This window comes from Arachis hypogaea, unplaced genomic scaffold, assembly GCF_003086295.3.
Source record: "Arachis hypogaea cultivar Tifrunner unplaced genomic scaffold, arahy.Tifrunner.gnm2.J5K5 arahy.Tifrunner.gnm2.scaffold_59, whole genome shotgun sequence".
NCBI classification, from domain to species: Eukaryota; Viridiplantae; Streptophyta; class Magnoliopsida; order Fabales; family Fabaceae; genus Arachis; species Arachis hypogaea.
Genome location: NW_027255485.1, coordinates 18,728 through 39,277, shown reverse-complemented (window position 1 = coordinate 39,277; position 20,550 = coordinate 18,728). Strand labels below are relative to the sequence as shown.

Here is a 20,550-nt window from a genome sequence, read left to right as displayed (position 1 = left end):
GGGATTTCATGATTGGGGTTTTGAATAAGACGACTTTTTTCATTTTAAATTCTTATTATGAAAAAGTAATAAGAGAGGTCTTATTACTTGTTTATGAAAGTAACTATTGTAAAATTAGATGTTATAAATTTCTTTCTTGATTATTAATATTTTTTAATAGTGAATTATTTTTGAATTTATAATTTTAAATAATATTATTGAAAAAAATAATAACTATATTAATTTTAATAATTTTAATTAATTAATTAAGTGGGATCACAATTTATGATGTAAAAACTAATGTAGAGTTACTTTTTATGATAGGTGGACCATAAATAAAAATTGAGATGAGTTTTCTATTGGAGATGGTCTTAATGAAACCAATAACCTAGTATAAATATAACTCTAGGGTTTTAGTTTTTCAATACACCAAAATTACTATGCAATCCTTGTCTTATCAAAAAAATAATATTCAGTCTAAAATAAGGATTTAATAGAATTTGGTCGAAGAAGATTAAAAAAGCGTACATTAGGATTATGAACTTTATAAAAAAAATTACTATTCAGTCTAAAATAAGAATTTGATAGATTTTGGTTGAAAAATATCAAAAAATCACACATTAGAATCACAAACAATAAATTAAGATGGTGATCACGAATTTAGATACGCTTTTATATTTTTAACTCTCTTTTTTAATAATTTTAACATAGATGATCTTAAAATTAAAGGATTAAAAAATTTTCAACATAATAAACAAACCACTAGATTAAATCAAATTGGTTAAATTAAGTTGTTGGTCACTAACGCAAACAAAACATGTTATATTCTTAATTTATTTTTACTACTTATACAACAGAAAAATACGCCTAACACCTTTGAATTAAACAGGAGAAAAAATTCCCTTTCAAAATTATAAGGTGATCTGGATAATACTTTGTTGGCATATATTAGTACACGTTTTCATAATCTATTATATAAAATTCAAATTTTTTCACTTAATGATGGAGCTAACGTGACATGCTTCTAAAAGTGTTTTCTGATATATTTACTTTAACTCATTAAATCAAATCAATTATAACTAAATAAATATATCAATAAATTAATTTAATTTATCTAAATCTCACACATTTTATTATATCTATTTTGTGATAATTTTTGTGGTTTTTATAAGTGTGACCTAATTAAATATACGAAGTTGTTCATATTAAGTCATTCAATTAAGTAGGTGTCATAGCATGTATGTTTATATTTAGCATTTTTGTATTATAATTGGTCCCGATTCTTCTTCTGATAGAAGATTCTACTTTAAGTATTTTAATAGTTTTGGTAGGCAAATTAAGTTTAAGTTTTTTTTGGATGGAGGGATTTTATTGCAACCTACAAATTGCAATTTGGGGATGTTTGCATATATCAATAAATTAATAATTGTATTCAATGAGTTCGTACTAAAATTTTAAAATACCACTGAATATAACTGAGGATTCTACATGCAACATTAAACCTGGTTTTTCTCAAATAATGTTGTTGCTGAAAACTAAACTTATAATTTGGGATGAGGCTCCAATGGTTAGTAGGTATTGCTACGAAGTACTTGATAAATGCTTGAGTGATATTATGAGATTTTCTCTAACATATAACAAAAATTTGTCCTTTGAAAAAAAAGTGGTTGTACTAGGTGGAGTCTTTAGACAAATTCTTCCTGTCATTCCATAAGGGTCGAGACAAGATACTATTCATTCAATTGTAAATTCGTCTTACTTTTGGAAGTTTGGTCTGGTGCTCAAATTAACAAAAAATATAAACTCTCTATAGGGACAACTACTTTAGATTAAGATGAGGAAAAATAATTTGATGGGTGGTTATTGAAAATTGGTAATGGTCTAATAGGTGACAATATAGATGGTGAATCTGAGATTTTCGTTTTTTGATAGTTCCAGTAAGATCCCACAATGGGATAAAGTTCGAACCAACGTATATAAGAGCATATAAGACAAGCAAAGAAAAACAACAACCCACAAAATGACCAAATAACATAACTAATCAATACTCAATCAAGCATCAATATGACTCCGAATCAATATGGAAGACTCTCAGTTCAGGTCTCTCATGTATTATCCGTGTCTCATTCTGTTGCACACATGGCTTGGCCCTTCATCCACATTCTACACTAACGCTATATCTCTCATTCTATTGCATTTAGATTCATATTCTTTCCATTGAAGACTTTTTCATTTCTCACCTTCTAAATATATCAAATAGTTGTTAAGAACATGTAACCTTAACCTTCTTTTCTTCTCTAACACTAAGAGCCTCCAGCCATGATGAGTTGAAATAGAATCTGACATCTCCTGGCCATTACTACGCAATTTGCCGTCTTTTAATGCACCTCAACCACAACTCTCAGGCCAAGTTACATGGGATATGTTTTTCGGAAGATATTGTTATTCCTTTTTTGAACTAGACATTTTATGAGTTGGTTCATTTTTTTTATCCAAATATTTTAAAAAACATGAATTCAAAATATTTTTTTAAAACTAGAACTATACTGGCTCTTACATTGGACATTATTAAAGATGTCAACAACCATTTAATGACTATTATTCTAGAGGAGAAAAAATATATCTTAATTCGAATTCATTTTGTATGAATGAAGGGAATATGGAGAGTCAACTAAATCTCTATAGTCTTAAATTATTGAATAACGTAAATTATTCTGATTTATCTCCACATAAATTAATGCTCAAGGTTGGTATTCTGGTGATTTTACTTAAGAATATTGACCAATTCAATAGTTTTTCTAAAGGTAAAAGGTTATAAGTTAGGAAGTTTAGAAATCATTAGGATGTGAAGTTTTAACGGGTCATGTTGCTTTGATTTCAATAATGAATATAGTACCAACAAATGAAACCGTCCGAGTTAGATTTCAACAAAGATAGTTTCCATAATAGTATTATTTGTTATGACAATTAATAAGTTTCATGGACAAACTTTATCTCATATTGAATTGTACTTATCCAAACCAGTTTTTAGACGACCAATTATATGTGGCACTTTCAAAAGTTAAAAATAAGTTTAAAAGTTTTGCTCATGAATTACATAAAAATGTCTACAAATTCAACTATCAATGTTATTTATAGAAAAATCTTTGAAAAAATATATTCCTAATATAAATATTTTAATTTTTATTTTAAATTGTGTATTGAAATCAATGAATAATTATTTCACTTCAAAAGAACGTAAAATAATGATTATTCACTATTCTCAAGTTAAATTTTGATTTTGATAGTAATTTATAATTTTTTTAGGATAGTAATTATTTCGTGTATTTTTTCTTAAAATATTTAAAAATATAAATACTTTTTGTACTTTTATAAATTTTTTTGTACATAGATACATATACTAATCTATTTAATATACTAAAATTTGATTTTTCTCCAATTAATAAAGGTGAGATGTCGATTTCTCGTGACTCCGTTTTCTCTCCAAAATAAATACACTTTTCTCTATTCTAAATTATTTTATAAAAAATATATTTATTATAATTATATTATAATTAATATTTAATGAATAGTATATAATTATACTGATTTAGGAACATATCTTCATTATAATTATATCAAATCAATATTTAATGCATTATTAAAATACTTATCAATTATCAATTAAAAATAATAATAATAATAATAATAATAATAATAATAATAATAATAATAATAATAATAATAATAATAATAATAATAATAATAATAATAATAATAATAATAATGGCACCGGTGGTGGTAATCATGATAAGAATATTTGATTCTAATCATAAAATGATCAAATCTTATGATATTAATAATGCACATTATTGATTTTAAATATTTTTAGTCATTTTAATTATATTAATTTTAAAAATATTGATATAATTCTAATTCTTATTCATTATCCAATAATAATAATAATAATAATAATAATAATAATAATAATAATAATAATAATAATAATAATAATAATAATAATAATAATAATAATAATAATAATAATAATAATAATAATAATAATAATAACTTGAAAAATCCGTATATAAACTATTTCAGTTACCTGTGTATTATTATAAAAATTTTATATATCTACTTAATATATTAAAATTGGATTTTCTCCAAACTAATAAAAGTGAGGTGTCAATTTCTCATGAATCCATTTTTTTGCCAAAATGAATGTACGATTTTCTTTTTTAAGTTTATTTTAAAAAAATATCTTTATTATAATTAGCATTTAAGTAATAATGCATAACTATACTAATTTAAAAAATATCTTTATTTTTAGAAAGCACTATTCTCTCTTCTAAATTTAATTTTAAAAAAATATCTTTATTATAATTATATTATAATTAACATTTAATGAATAATATCTGATTATATTAATTTAAAAAAATATTTTTATTATAATTATATAAAATAATCTACTTAATATAGTAAAATTAGATTTTTTTTCCCAACTAATGAAAATACGGTATCAATTCCTCATGAATTCATTTTTTTTAAATAAAAGTACTATTTTTTTTCTAAATTTATTTTTTAAAAAATATCTTTATTAGAATTATATTACTATTAGCATTTAATGAATAATGTATAATTATACTAATTTAGAAAAATATCTTAATTATAATTATATAAAAAATTAAACATAAATTTATAATTCTAATTGTCATAAATATGAAATTAAGTGGTGAATTGATATTGCAATAATTAATTATTATAATTATTTTTGTACCACTAAAGGCTATATATAGTATTGAGTAAAGTATTGTTTTTGTCCCCAACTTTTGGGGTAAATATCAAAATTGTCCCTAACGCTTCAATCGTCCTATTTACGTCCCTAACGTTTTTAAATTGACTCAATGTTGTCCTGCCGTTAGGGATCCGTTAATAAAATTAACGGCGGGACAAAATTGAGACGATTTTTAAACGTTAGGGACGTAAATAAGACTAAAACGTTGAGGACAAAAACGATACATAGAAATAAATTTTAATTTTATTCTTTAATAATATCAATTTTTTACTGTACATAGTATTAATTATTTTATGCTGTCAAAACTCAAAACAGGTTAAGACCAAAAACAAAGAAGTCAAAACAGGTTATAATCATTAGTTATTAATTGATACTTATTAATTATCCCATAGAATTCTCCCTTAAGAGGTTTTAAATAGGTAGTTTCTATTTGAGCTAAATTTTTTTAATTTCCTGAATACTGTTCTTACACGTATTTTCCTACATTAAGTTTACACCGTATTTTCATTGATCTGACATGGTTTGCAATTGAGTCACTACTTTTCTATGTGAACTGCATCCTCGTTTAATTTTGAACATGAAGTAGAGAGTTATGTGTAAATTATAATTATTTTAAACGGAAAACTCTGGTTATATTGACACTACTGACCCTAGTGATCACTAAAACATGTTGCACCTGAAAAACAAAAAGAGAGGTTGACAGAAGTTTGGTCTAGCTTGTTTTGCTTAAGGGTTATCTAGCCTGGTTCTGTTCCAAAAATCTCTTAAGCCATTCATGCACATCATACAATGAATTTCTCCGTCAAACTTAGCTTCAAAGCTAATAATTAAATGCATTTGTTATTCTAAAACTTAATTAAACTTATTAGTATATTGTAGGTGTTACTTATTATTGAGTGTCTAGTTAGTACCACTATATATTAACTTCTTCTTTTTAAAGTCACTAATAATGCACCTATTAAATTAAAAGTGTTGATTTCTTTATTTGTTTAATAAAAACTATTCCTTTAATATTTTCTAGCTTCTATCCTTTCCCTCACATACAAAACTCGAACCCAAAATCTTAAGGAAAACAAATACAAAATCATCTGTACAAACTACGAGTTGAAAAAAATAAATCCGAATTCTCAACGTAACTGTTCTCCCTCATTTTTGTCGATTGTGAAAATAGTTCACATATCCCCACCCCCTCTTTTCCTTAATTCTCTCTCAAAATATTCAACTTAACTTGTATATAAAAGAATAATTACGAAGTTGACATTTTTGTCGGTGAGTATTTTTCTAAGAGAAATTGTTAAATAAGATTATTATTATTTTATTATATAGAAATGACAATAGACAAAAGAGAAATAATGGCAACAACCATTTCTTGGAGTTTTTCTTGTTGCTATCTTAGATAAAACAAAATGATATATACGACTTACGTATTTTATACTCAAATGCAAAATAATAATGCTACAATATCTGAATGGATAATTAAATTTTACAAGATTCCAATTGTTTTAAAATATTTTTTCTCTTTTTTCGTACCAGATCCCACTAGGGAGACAATAGTCTATTTGTACAATGTGTATAATGAGTTATTAAATTACAAAATGAGCATCTCCTATATTATCTAGAATAACCATCCGAGTACTAGGGATAATAAATATCTTCCCAAAAATTTAAACTAATTTTGAGGTTCACCAAGAATTGAACTCTTAACCTTTCGGATCTAAGGCTCTAATACCATGTCATGATACCATTCATCCAAAAAATTTCAGCTGATGGAAAAAGGTAACACTAATGGCTATATCTCTAATACTCCATAAACCTTCATTATACACATTGTACAAATATTCCATTAACTCCTCATACTTTTCCTTTCCTACCACAATAATACTCTTTCTGTGAATTTAAAATTTCAAGTACATTCATAACTCAACTAATTTAAGTATATATTTTAAAATTTTTTAAATATATTCTGTAATTCAGTAATTTATAAAAAATATAATATATAATATATAATTAAAATCAATAATTAAAAAACACTAAATACCAGTATACCATATACTTACAAACTTTCCACATATTTATATATAGTTTGTGCAACAATACATTGAACTCAATGAAATTTATAGCACAAAACTCTCATGTTTCTTGAAACAATGGAACTAATTAATTAGTATTGGTGGTGAGATTGAGTCTAGGTGCAATGCATTATTGTTTAATTTGGCAACTTCCGAGTGAGACGCATGGTCCTGCATCAACAAATTGTTCCTCCTCTTTCCGAACTAAACAACAAAATCTAAGAAGGGGTTTGTGTGGTAGTAATCTTCTTCTTTGGAGAGACAAAAATCTATGATATATGATCAATATCCTTTTATTCTTGCCTAATTCGATATGTTGCTAGGAGATATGCATGTGCGCATGCATGCCTTTTATCTAATTTATTCACTTCTATTCTTCCTCTTTTGCAAATAGTTTCTAGCTACTAATATTTTACAAAATTTGTAATCATATCAGGCTCGTCTCTCTTCTTCTTTTTAACTATTGAGAAGGAATGATTTGCTTTCCTCTACTTTCACTCATTGTTTATAACTAATAGATAGATAAATAAAAATAGAAATAATGTTCGTAAGTTATATTTTGGCGAGTGAATCTTACCTTAAAACTTAAATATAATTATTTTGTATCATAATTATTAGAAACCATAATATTATATTTAATACTAGCTAGTTCGTAAAGTGACATTGGTTATCTAGAAGCTTATTTTCTTGCACCCGCTGTAATAATTAACTATGCATGTATATAAGGCCTTACTTTTGAAACACATGTTTTACATGTTTGATTTCTCGATATATATCCAGGTGGGGGCGAGTGGAGACCTCGGCTCCAACTTTTTTTTTTTAAAATTAATAATAGTAAATTATTAAGTATGATTTAATTATTTAAAAATTTTATTTAATATTTAGTCTAATATAAATAAGGGTAAAGTCTATTTTTTGTTCCTGAAGTTTAACAAAAATTTTAAAAATATCTCTAAGTTTTATTTTGTTTTTATTTTGTCCCAAAAATTTTTGATTTGCATCAAAAATATCTCTCTAACGGCTAATTTTTTAAAAAATTTAAGACCGATTCAACAACAATTTCATAAAAATAACCCCTCAACTCAAGCAAATCAAACATAATTTTCATGAATTATTATTAGATTGGTCTTAAATTTTTTAAAAATTTAGCCGTCGAAGATATATTTGATGCAAATTGAAAATTTTTGGGACAAAATTAAAACAAAATAAAACTTAGGAGTATTTTTGAAACTTTTTTGTCAAACTTTAGGAACAAAAAGTATACTTTATCCTATAAATAATAATTTAGTCCAACCTAAATATTAATGATTTTTAATATCTAAAAAATAAGTAACAACATTAAAAAATATGAAAAAGATATTATTACTAATAATTAAAATTTTTTAAATCCCACAAAGTATATTTTTTTTCTTGTAATCGTCTTTTTTATCATTTGGTATTAATTCTCTCTGTTTCAACTACTACAATTGAAAGATCTTTTTTAGTTATGAATATTGTGAAGAATGACTCCGAAATAAAACAAAAAATAAATTTTTTGTTAATTGTCTTTTAATTATATTTAAAAAAATTGCTAAAAAATTTGACACAAATTCTATTACCGATGAATTTTATAATGCCAAGAATCGACTACTTCATTAATAAAACATATACACATATTTTTTAATTTGCACTTTAAAATATATTTTTTATTGATATATTTTTCTAATATATTTTATATTATATAATTTTTTACATAATTTTTTAATATTATATATATTATTGTCCCATAATAATATTTCTGGATTCGTGTCTCCGTATATATCGAGAAAGATGGAAATGATATGATCATACATTATTAGGCTCTTATTTATAATTTATTATTATTTTTTTCAAGTATTAATTTAATGGGATAAGTAGTTAGGGAAGAAACAACCGGTGGCGGTGAACGAAGTCCAACATATGATATATACCTTATTATTGTGCCCTTCATCATTCTACCTCTTCTCCATTTTCAACTAATCCATCAACCTCTTTGCCTTTATTTTAATTTTCCATCAAAATTGCTTGATAATTTCCTCCTAAAGAAACAAATAGTAACAAAAAATATAAAAAACATTTAAATATATTTATTAAATAAAAAAAATTCATAACATAATTATAAACTAAAATTTTTAACATTTTACACACAAAAAAAATTAAAAAAATCTTATCAACAAATAAGAGTAAAAAGATCTAGTTATTATTTGCTAGCAACAACATAAAATAAAAACAAAAAAAATCAAATAAAAAATATATAAAAAGAAAAATTCATAAATCTTGTACACAAGTGTTTTAAAATCCAAATCACCTTTCAAATGCTCTAAATCTCGTCTTCATCCCCACTATTCTTCTTAGATTTTTCTTTTTCTTCTATTTTGAATTTCATCGGCTACTGTGTAACAATTAAAAGTGGTAATTATGGAGGTTTTTTTTATCTATGAGCTATAAAGATAAAAGAGTAGAGAGAAAAATGAAAATTTATATTTTAGATAGAGAAAAATAAATAAAAACAGTGAATATATATTGTGAGAAGAAGTGTGAAATTTTTATATATAGAAATTAAAGAAAAAATGAGATTAGATAAGAGAATAGATTTAGACACATTTAACGATAAGACACTATTAATATAATGCACTTTCTTCTTGCACTTCACGAGATATAATGTAAATTTTATACATGATGTCAAAAATAATTTTCTATACGATGGCAAAAAAAAATATCCTCTTATCCCGTGTATTTGAAATTTACCAATATTAATTCCGTATCAAAATATTTCTCTTGAGATATTATTTTGATTACTATACTGATAGTATCTAGTAACCGGTCATTATTTTCTCTGAATACCTAACTTTTGGAGGTTTATTTCACACTAATATCAAGGTAATGTCAATAGCATAATTGGTCAAGTTCATGTAAGCTGCAAAAGTCTTTGGTGACGTGTCAAAGATGTGGAACGTTTTAATTTGATGATCATTGAAGTGTTATTGGTGGAACCCACAGCTTGTCCTGGTTAACCCCTCAATAATAACTTGCATTATCCAAATCTGAAACGCAACATTATTATTGGATGTCCTTCAAATCTATAGTTCTAGTTTTCCTTTTCCTTTTTTTTTCTCTCCGTAGAAAATAATGAATACCTATAAGCTTTTGTCCTTTATAGTGTGCTAGGGGTGTTTTATACATCGGATTCGATCATATTTACATTATTTATTTGAATCTAATTCAAAAACTATAGATATATATTCCATCCACAAGGTTCTTGAATCAGACCGGATTTAATTCGCATACTAATAGAATCGAATTGCGAATTTTATGTTGAGATTCGCATATTTGCAAAAATAAAAAATAAAAAAATAAATATTTTTTATATTTTTATTTTAATTATTAATTATCATTTATATTGTGTTATTTTAATTTATTATTTAAGAAAAGAATATTTAATATTATTTTAAAAGTAAACATATTTAAAAATAATAGAAAAAATGAAATTTATTGATATTTTTTTAAAAAAATAAACTTTTAAAAATATTTTTGTGTTTTGCGAATATAACCAATATCCGATTTACAAATGTGCGAATTTGATCGGATCAAATCCAAATTTAAAAATTATAGATATTAAATCCGATCCAATCTGATAATTTTAATGCTCGATTCGATCCGATTCACGTTCATACATGTAAACTTTTGCATAAAAATAATTTATCTCCATTATTTCAGCATTTTTTTAGTTACTTGTTAGTCTGTATTATTATTAAGTGATAGTAGGTACGTACTAAAAAAGATTATTATAGAAGAAGATGTTGCATTTCAGTATGGTGAAATATATATATATATATATATATATATATATATATGTTTTTTATTAGTTTAATTTTAAAAAAATAATTTTATGATATAATATTAAAATATTTATTTTTAAAAGATTTAGAGTTTCAATTTTTATTTACTCCAAAAGAAATTTTAGCATAAGACAAATTAAAAGATCTATTTACATAAAAGAATGTATTAGAGAGTTAATTTATATATCTCTTTTTATGAGTTTAAATTTTAAAAAAATAATTTGATGACATTAAAATAAAAACGAAAAAACTATTTTTAGTTTCTTTTAAAAAAATATTTATCAAGAAATTAAAATCATCTTTATCGATCCTTAATCATTACTTGTAACAAAAATTCAATTTAATCAACATTATAGTAGACCAGTTATTACATAATATGTGATAGTTATATAGTAAGGGATTAGACATAAAAATAAATAAAAAATTAGCTATATATTAAAGTTATATTTTAAAAATATAATAATTTTTTAAGTTTTTATATATTTAATAAATTTAAATATAAAAAAATTAATAATTTTTAATAAAATACTTGTTTAATATTCTTGAAATATTGTCTTAGAATCCATGTTAGCAAAATTAAAAAATAAATTGCATCTAGCTAAGCTAACCCATTATATTAAGAAATGAATTTCAAATGAATTTTTGACAATAGATATAGTAGTACTGAATATGAGAAGACATCATATTTAATAACAATAATCATACATAAATGCAAGCAGAGGTATTTTGTCTTATGTCTTTGCTCAAAGCTCAAACTAACAGCATTTAAGAATCTCTACTTCTATTACTACTTTCTATGGTCGAACAGAGGAACACCCACATTGGTCCACGTGTATGTGTGTTTTCATAATTGGATAACTTTGCCCTTATCCGTTCTTTAGTTTATTCAATTTTCTCTCAAACTCTTAAGAGATGAAATCGTTGAACAAGTTTAAATAAGTAAGGGTGGATTACTGATTTGCCTACGTGTTATTTGGTGGACTACTGGCTATGCCAAATCCATTTATTCACCCACACCACGTATTGTTGTCCTTCCTGTCTCTAATAAGAAAGAAAGAAAACAATGATCAAACATAATCCAAATTAAGAATTGAGGTTTGAGAATAAAACAATAATAATATAAAAGATAGACATTACTTTATTTGTACAAAGAGACAGTAAAATATACTATTATCTTAAAATAATTTTCCTTTTAAAGCACTTGAAGGTAAGTGTTTAATTATTAGCAGAAAGATATTTTTTTAGGTATTTTTTAATTGAGTACACTAAAAATTAATTTAAAATTTAAGTTTTATTTAAAAATTTATTGTTGACTAATAGTTTTATTTAAAGCGGCGGCGGTTATTTGAGAGTGTGGCAGCGGTTATAATTGCCGCTATTTTTTGTTTCCGGCGGTGAACAAAGCGTGACCAGGTCAACTGTCGGCACAGCAGCAACGGCGATTTTGAAGAACCACTAGAATAATCGTCGCGAGAGTCACTCGGCAACTAGCGGCGGTTTGAAACCGCCACTGTGTTCTCGAGTCAGGCAGAACAGGTGTATGGCAGCGGTTTGGTAACCGCCGCAAACTTTCAATTTGAAATTAACGTTGAACTTTTGCGGCAGTTTTGAACCGCCGTAAAAATTAAATCGAAAATGATTTTTGTGACGGTTTTAAACTGCCGCGATACCTGCAACATATTTTTTTTTATTAAGTATATAAACTACTTTTTAATCCTTCAATCCTAATAAAAAAATTACCACTACAATATTAAAATCTACAACTCAAAATAAAATAGAAAAAGGTACCAAAATAATATGAACATTGTATTTCAAAATATAATATATATTTAATAAGTCTTACATAATCATAAATCAAATACCACCAGTGTTTATTAAAAACTATATTTACATATCAAAGTAAATTCAAATAACGCAATCCTAAAATTGAATTAGAAAAGAGTTTTGCTTCTATTATTTAACTATGCTAAAAGTCTAAAATAAATAGTCACTTTGATAACAAAAGTCTTGGGTCAATTCAATCATAAAATTCTATAATCAAGTCACGAAATAGTAGAAGGTGGCCCTTGTCTCCATTGGTGAGTCTGCAACCTAGAATTAAAAATAAATAAAAATACATTAGAATAAAAACAAAGACCATTATATAATTTAAGTATAACATTAATAGGCATAAACCATACGAACAAATAAGGATAATGACCAACAATAACTAAATCATCGTTTTATTAAATCATTCACAATGAAAGATTCAGGAAAAAAGAACAAAATATAATATTTACCTCATTATTTGTAGCTGTAGAAAAGTCATGTGGCACTTTTTCACCCATACAATGATTAATAAAATATGTCACCTGGGCTTGTAATAAGAAAATTGTTGCTTTATTCTCTTGTAATTCTACTTCTATAGAGCGAACTTTAGCCATATCAAAGTCATGATTGTATGAAAAATATACCCCTCCTAAACTATTAGCAGATTTTTTTCTCGTCATGTAGCTCCACATGCTCCAGCTCTTATGAACTCCTGAGACGAACAAAAAAGCATCAGAATAAAATCACCTTTCAAAGATAATGTAATCACAAGCTTATTTGTTTTGTGCGACATTGTATGAATGACTTCTAGGAGCTTGCGAATTTAAGGGAGGAAAAAGATAGTCCCACAACAGCTGTTCTACATATTCGTGAGATACAAAAATTGAAGTTGGAATTGGAGCAAGAACACAATAAATTGGCAAACATTCAACTCAAATACTAGGGTCTATATTCAGCACTTCAGTATTTATTAGATTTTGGCGCATTTTGAGAGTGTAAACTAAATAATTGCTAACTATCATGTTCTTTCTTTCAATTTCAGAGGAACAGAAATTGAACAAGTCTTTTCAGGATGAGCTTAAATTATCAAAGATGGAAAGAGAAAAAGTAAGTTTGTAAACAATATAAAATTTTTTATGATCATGCTGCTAAAACACTACATCTTCTATGTTAGAAGCTTCTCGATGAAACCCATCATGTATGGTCATAGTATTCAGAGAAGTTACGAGATGTAAGAGCTTTGGGAATAATCAATAGGCCTATATTATCAAACTAAAGTATAGTTATACTTCAATTTTTATATAGTCTGGTATGTCAATTTCCAATTTTTCAAAGTCTCTAAATCTTTATCTCAAATTGGGAAGGAATAATCTGATCATTTTGTTGAAAATTTTAATTGTATTATTGTCACAAAAATAGAACTTGTAACTTCTACCTTTTTCACTTCACTCTGTCTCTCCTTTACTACCCAATTTCTAACCTTACTTTCTCTTATTCTGTTATTAGTGTCCCCTCACTTGTGCTTCAAACTCCACAACAAACACAGAAAATATATGCTCATGTTATTTACTTTGTTGCATTTACACGATTTTAATTAATTATTTTTTGGGTTATTCTTGCAACAAAATATTATATTTCCATATTTGACATCACTCTATTTACAGAATTAATCAATATTTTTTAATCAAAACTTATGTGATCATATTATATATAACACTATTTAAAATTACACATTAAATTATCTAGCAAAAACTGTGCGTAAGAAAAATAGAGAGGGAAGAAAATTCTAATAGAGAAAGAGATAGAGTAACCTTAAATTAAAGAAATTTGCACTTCTAGGAGAGAAATTCGTGCATTCAGAGTGATGAACAAGAAGTAGAAATAACTAGAGAATAAGATAATGGGTTATCAGTGATTATTAACTAGAAGAAGCATAAAATTGAATCAGAAAAGAACAAAGAAAAATACAATTAGCTTACCAAGGACAGGAACAAATGCGTATAGTTTTGCTAAGTAATGATTCGTTGCAGATTTTCGTTTTGCATGAAGATTTTCTTTTCATTGTACTTGGGGTTCCGGGCGCGCTAGGTTTGGTAATGGCAGATAATAGTGAGTAGTGGAACTAGCGAGAAGTGCGAACGAAAGAGAAATTAAGCGATCTAAGTAAGTAATGGCTCGAATTTCATAAACCGCCGTGGAACGAATGTGATGGACACTGCCAGGTTTGTGTTTCAGAGGCGGTTGCGTTTTACTGTTGGTATGTAAAAGTAAGAATTACAGCAACAGCAATTCTATTTGACCACTTTCTCCAAATGGTCACTGAAATTAGATTTTGTTGCAATATACGTATAAAACGAAATTTAAATACTTAATATTTATTTAAACAGACTTATAAATTAATCACTAAACTAATCTAACTTGATTCAAGAAGATATATTCTTTGTTAGTTTAATGTACTATTTTGTTTTTCCAAGAATATGATAACTAAGATAAGAGAAATAATAGTAATGAACAAAAGGAAAAGTGATAATGTTTTTCATACATTTCATGTTAGGACATACACATAACGATTTCCCTTCTATTAAATATAGGAATAGGGTGTTAGCTAGCTAGCTTTATCCATATCAAGTATGAGATGTAACTATGTAATTATGTAAGGTAGTTGTATTTTAAGTTGTCACATGGTAAATATTGTAGAAATTTTGATTGGTGAATTATTTTATACATATTAAGATTCATGGTAATGATTCAAGAATAATAAATTTAACAACTAAATATTTTGTAAATATAATAGAAGATATCATTTATTTATGGATAACGAATAAATTAAAAGACAATCAAGTAATAAAATACATAATATATAATTACCTATTTGGTTCTTAAAAAAGCTTGTTTAGCATAAAATTAGGCGCTATTACCGAGGATACGGTACAATACCCTGATTTAGATTAAAATAAAAATAAAAGAATGTTTATCCATAAATACTGAGAAAAACAATATAAATATATGCAGCGAGCAGTGAATGAAGACTTGGAACCGGAAAACATACACAGCAACAACCAACTAATCAACTTTAGAGAGAGAGAGAGAGAGAGATTGAATTGAATGGCGTCTAGGAAGAGCTTTCTTTCAAAGCAAAGTTACATGTTTCAACCAACAAGGAGCACCTCAAAATCGTGTTCACAGGGTGATGCCATGTTTGAGTTTGATGAAGCTGATTTGTGGAACAACATCTCCGTTGCAAGTAACAACAAGAAGGGCTTCTCTTCATCTTCATCATCTGCATCTGGTTTGAAGAGAGGTCCTTCTAGGAAGGTTGTTCATCATGATCATGATGTAGCTGCAGCTACCTCGTTGCCGGTGAACATACCTGACTGGTCAAAGATTCTAAAGCAGGAATACAAGGATCATAGGAAATGGGAGAGCGATGATGATGATGATTATGAAGATGATGATGAGGACGATGATTATAACGGAGAAGGAGGAGGAGTTAGGGTTCCCCCACACGAGTATCTGGCAAAGACAAGAGGGGCCTCTCTGTCTGTTCATGAAGGCATTGGAAGGACCCTCAAAGGTAGAGACTTGCGTAGTGTCAGGAATGCTATTTGGAAGAAAGTTGGCTTTGAAGATTAATTAACTTCTAATCATTATTATAGTCTCATTAATTACATCTTCTTCTTCTAATTAATCAGAGATCAGAGTATAGAAGAGACTTGGATAGATCCGATTCCAGAATTTTGTATTTTGGGGGAAAATTTTGGATAAGGTTATATTATTATTAGTTTCATTTAATTATTACTTAATTAGCCTCTGTTATCGGCCAGCTAATTAATTAACTATACTTCTTGTTCCATCATGTTCTACAAAGATGGATCCATGTGTGTCATTATTGTTAATTGTATGGGGAATTTTCTATTGTTGGCTTGCATTGTAATGTTAAGTATTGATTACGATTAATTAAGGAGAATAATCCCTTCTCCTTAATTCATTTGGGTGTACGTCTTACAGTTTTTAAGGACCCTCTTGCTTGTAATCCACTATTTTAATAATGCAACTTTAATTATGTGCTTATTATTGTATTATCATTATGAAAAAATTGAATTGAAAAGAGATAAATTTGTGTACGATGCAGTCACTTATTTAATGATTAAAATGGAAGACGAGAAAGCAATTAAAAGCAAGAAGAGGACAAGGCATATGTAATGGTGGTTTATGATGAGTTAGGATAGGTTGGTTGAATAATGGAAATAATATAAGAGGAAATTAAATAAAGAATGGTGGAGGCAGATCGGTGGGTGTGAAATCTGAAATCTGAAATCTACGGCTGTGTGTGAGTTTTTGAATTAAAATTGTATGTACCAGTTTGGTGAGAAAGGTATTGCTTAGCTACAACAAACATCACTGACTTTTGAGTAACATTATTCATCTACATATCAATAACACTATACTCAACTTTTTCCCATACCCATAAAGGACACCACTTACTTTATTCTATCTTATTTTTCTCTTTGCTAATAAAGTACCTTACATAATCACATAAAAAACCACTCACGTTATTTCCTCTAATTTCTCTCATATTTTCATCGGTCACATTCACATTCACATTATTGCCAAGTTACTGACACTTGCACGCCCTTTTTCAAAGTCCTAGATGAAACTCGATAACTTAGCTTGAATAATAATACATTATTGTAGTGAATGTCTTTTATCTAAAATTAAAGAAAATTCCCTTCAAAATGAGGAGTCATACATTCAGATAAAAGGATAAGACCAAAAACATACACTAAACTCAATTTCCATGTAGCAACAATATTTATTATATTATTTTATAATTCAGTCGAATTGAAAGAGAAATGAAATTTATTCGGGATGGTGATATACTAATAGATCTTTTTTTTTTTTAACCCGCAAGTCTCATACTATAATGAATTGTATTGGAAATGTCGACGTGAGATTTAATTTGGACCGCGTAACTATAAAACCTTTCATAAATTAAGAGGGTCAGACTATTAGTATTAGTTGGGTTAGACTCCACCATATAACGATATATCAATCGTCGATATTTTATTGGGAAACTATATAAATATATGTTTCAATCGCTTTCCTAGCTAAACGTACCATCATATCACCATATCTTAACAAATAATTAAATTTTTATGTTACATATTAGTGCAAAAGGAAAAAAAATTAAAAATTAAACAAGGTAGTGCGATGTTGTTGAAACCAAAAAAAGATAATAAAAAAAACTTATAATCGATTAATTTATTCTTACTTGAGTTGGTCTTCTAATGATTATCTTTTAATACACTTAAATAAATATGGATGTTCGCAATTTCATTTTATATATACTACAATTTATAGATAATAACAAATTCTTAGATAAAATTTTAATTACCAACAAATTTATTCTTATTCTATTAAATTAGGTGATACGTAAAAAAGCACCAACAGTTAGTTAAAATTTTTAAATTATTAAAAAAAGTTAGTATATTAGTATATAATTAATCTTAATTATATATATTATATATATTTTATAACTAAAATCAACTGCTAAAAATGGCTGAAACACTAATATACTAGTATACTTGAAAATTTTCGTAACATATATGCAAACTATTAATATATTCTAGTACTTAAGTTAATGCTGAAGGATAATGATGCAGGACTGGAAGTAAATAAAAGAGGACAATGTTGAAAAATTAAAGACGAAGGACTAGAAAGTTCTGTACTGTACCGAATGGGCGAATGGAAATTAGACAAGTGAGGAAAGATTATTTAGCAGCATTTAAAGGAATCGCAATTGAACATTATTATCCATAATATTATTCTTTTCTGTTTTTAAATAAGTATTCTTTTATTTTTATCCAAAAATAATTCAAAATTTACTAGAATTATAAAAGGTAAAAATAAATTATAAATTACTTTTTAGACTACTACAATAATAATTTTCTATTTATTTACTTAATTTATTATTTTTATCACTTATTTATTTCAAATTTGTTAGAGGAATATTTAAAAGTTAATAAGATTACATTAATTTACTAAATAAATATGTATTTATAAAATAAGAAATGAAACTTAAAAAAAAAACTTTATTGAGAAGGAATTAAATAATGAAAAATAATTTTAATTTTAATTAAAAATACAAAAAATATAAAATGTAATGTAAATATTCTTCTTAAATAATAAATAATCATCAAATAAATAAATAAATAAATAATCATCTTATAGAGGATTATTCCAAATTCCTAGACCACCACTACAAACCAAACAAGAGGCGCAGTCGCTTGATTTGATAGATATGTCATATGCGTGTTTCTTATGGATACGTTGATATGGCTTAATTAATTAATGGATACGTGTAGGTAATCAACAACATTTTTAAATAATGTGTGAATAATATGAATTAATAAGATTAAAAAAGTAAATTTAAATTAGTAGTATTAAATTAAAGTGAAGTGTATTTTTATTTGATTGATGGTTATTCATATTATTTAAAATAATCATTATTCCTCTAACATTCCCCTTAATTAATTAGCTACTCCTTGGTCCACCAACTTTGGTCGAGTGAATTAAATATAAGTGATTAGACACAAAAATGTATTAATGGCTAAATTATTTTATATTTTTAATTACTAATTTTATATAAGTAGCTAGTCTCCTAAAATATATATCATTCTGCTTAATGATTTTTTTTGTCTTGAGTTATCAATTACTATAGTTGAACAGTAGTAAACTTTGTTAGTTTGTGTAATTATCAGAGGGTTTAACTTGTTTGTTTTAATTTAGTAACACAATAATATAATGTGATTTTACTATAATGTTTCTTTGCTGCTTTGAAAATGAACGATCCTTTGCACTAAAAGCTGGCATTTGAGAGTCTTGTTTGAACTCCCATGCAAACAAACAACATAGAAAACATTGTTAATAGAAATGTATTTAAACTATCGTCTATCTATGTATAGCATGATTATCCACGTTGACAACAATGGACCAAGAATTAGGCATAAGCAAATTAAAGCTATGGAAAAGGAAGCTAATTAATTAATAAAATCTAATTTCGGTCAAGCTAAGTGTGTGTAACGTGTTGCCTAGAATGGGTTCTCCCAAACTTATATTCATGCAATGATTGTTCACCTCGTCCTCGTTTCCATTCGGTATTATAATTAATAATTAATTAATTCATGTTGAGAGTTAGATCACATCAATTATATCCTCTAGTTTTCGGCATTATCCCTAATTACAACTTTCCCTGTTCATGCATGGCTCGTTGGACAGAATAAGAGAATATACCTTTTATTTAGCCATTATTTTTCTTTTTGGGTGGGCACAGAATATATCTTTTGTATTATTAACCAACAGAAAATTCTTAGTGTTGGTATATTTTGGTTTTCTATTTGAATATCTAGTTTTGGATAAGATTCGTGAACAAAAAGTAAGTATATATATATATATATATATATATACATGATGATAGTAACATTCATTAGTAAATGGCAAATTAAGGAGCTAAACCTGGGCATCTCCCTATGCTATGCTCTACATATATAACATTAATTACTTGGCGCTACATTTTGACTTTACGTACTTCATATTTATTATTATTATTATTATTATTATTATTATTATTATTATTATTATTATTATTATTATTATTATTATTATTATTATTATCTATTAGGCTACGTTTGTTTATAGAAACAGGACACTGAGATATAAAATTATGTTTGGCAGAGGAGATATGAATAGAGACAATGTCTCAAAAGACATTGAATTAGTGTATTTTGTGTCCATCCTGACAAGGACACTACCAAGAGATACAACTTATTTTTTTTCTTTCATTATTCTTGTTAATTTTTCATAATTATATTTTTTATTGTTATATTTTTCATATCAAATTTTTTAATAAAAAAAATGAGAATAAATTAAATTTTTATAATTTGTTCTAGTTTATCACCAACAGAATACAAGAACACAAAATGTTGTGTCTCTATCCATCAGTGTCTTATCTTATCCTATTCTCAATATCTTATTCTGTTTTATTCTTAAAAACAAACGCAAC

The 20,550-nt window shown here is 26.2% G+C and overlaps 1 protein-coding gene across 1 annotated transcript; it reads left to right on the top strand.

Annotated features, from left to right (window-relative positions):
• The first annotated feature begins 15,105 nt into the window (after nt 1-15,105).
• Nucleotides 15,106-16,557, top strand: LOC114927219 (protein S40-4). Its single transcript, XM_029296859.2, has one exon. The coding sequence runs from the start codon at nt 15,594-15,596 to the stop codon at nt 16,119-16,121; it is 528 nt and encodes a 175-aa protein (XP_029152692.1). The 5' UTR covers nt 15,106-15,593; the 3' UTR covers nt 16,122-16,557.
• The last annotated feature ends 3,993 nt before the right edge of the window (nt 16,558-20,550 follow it).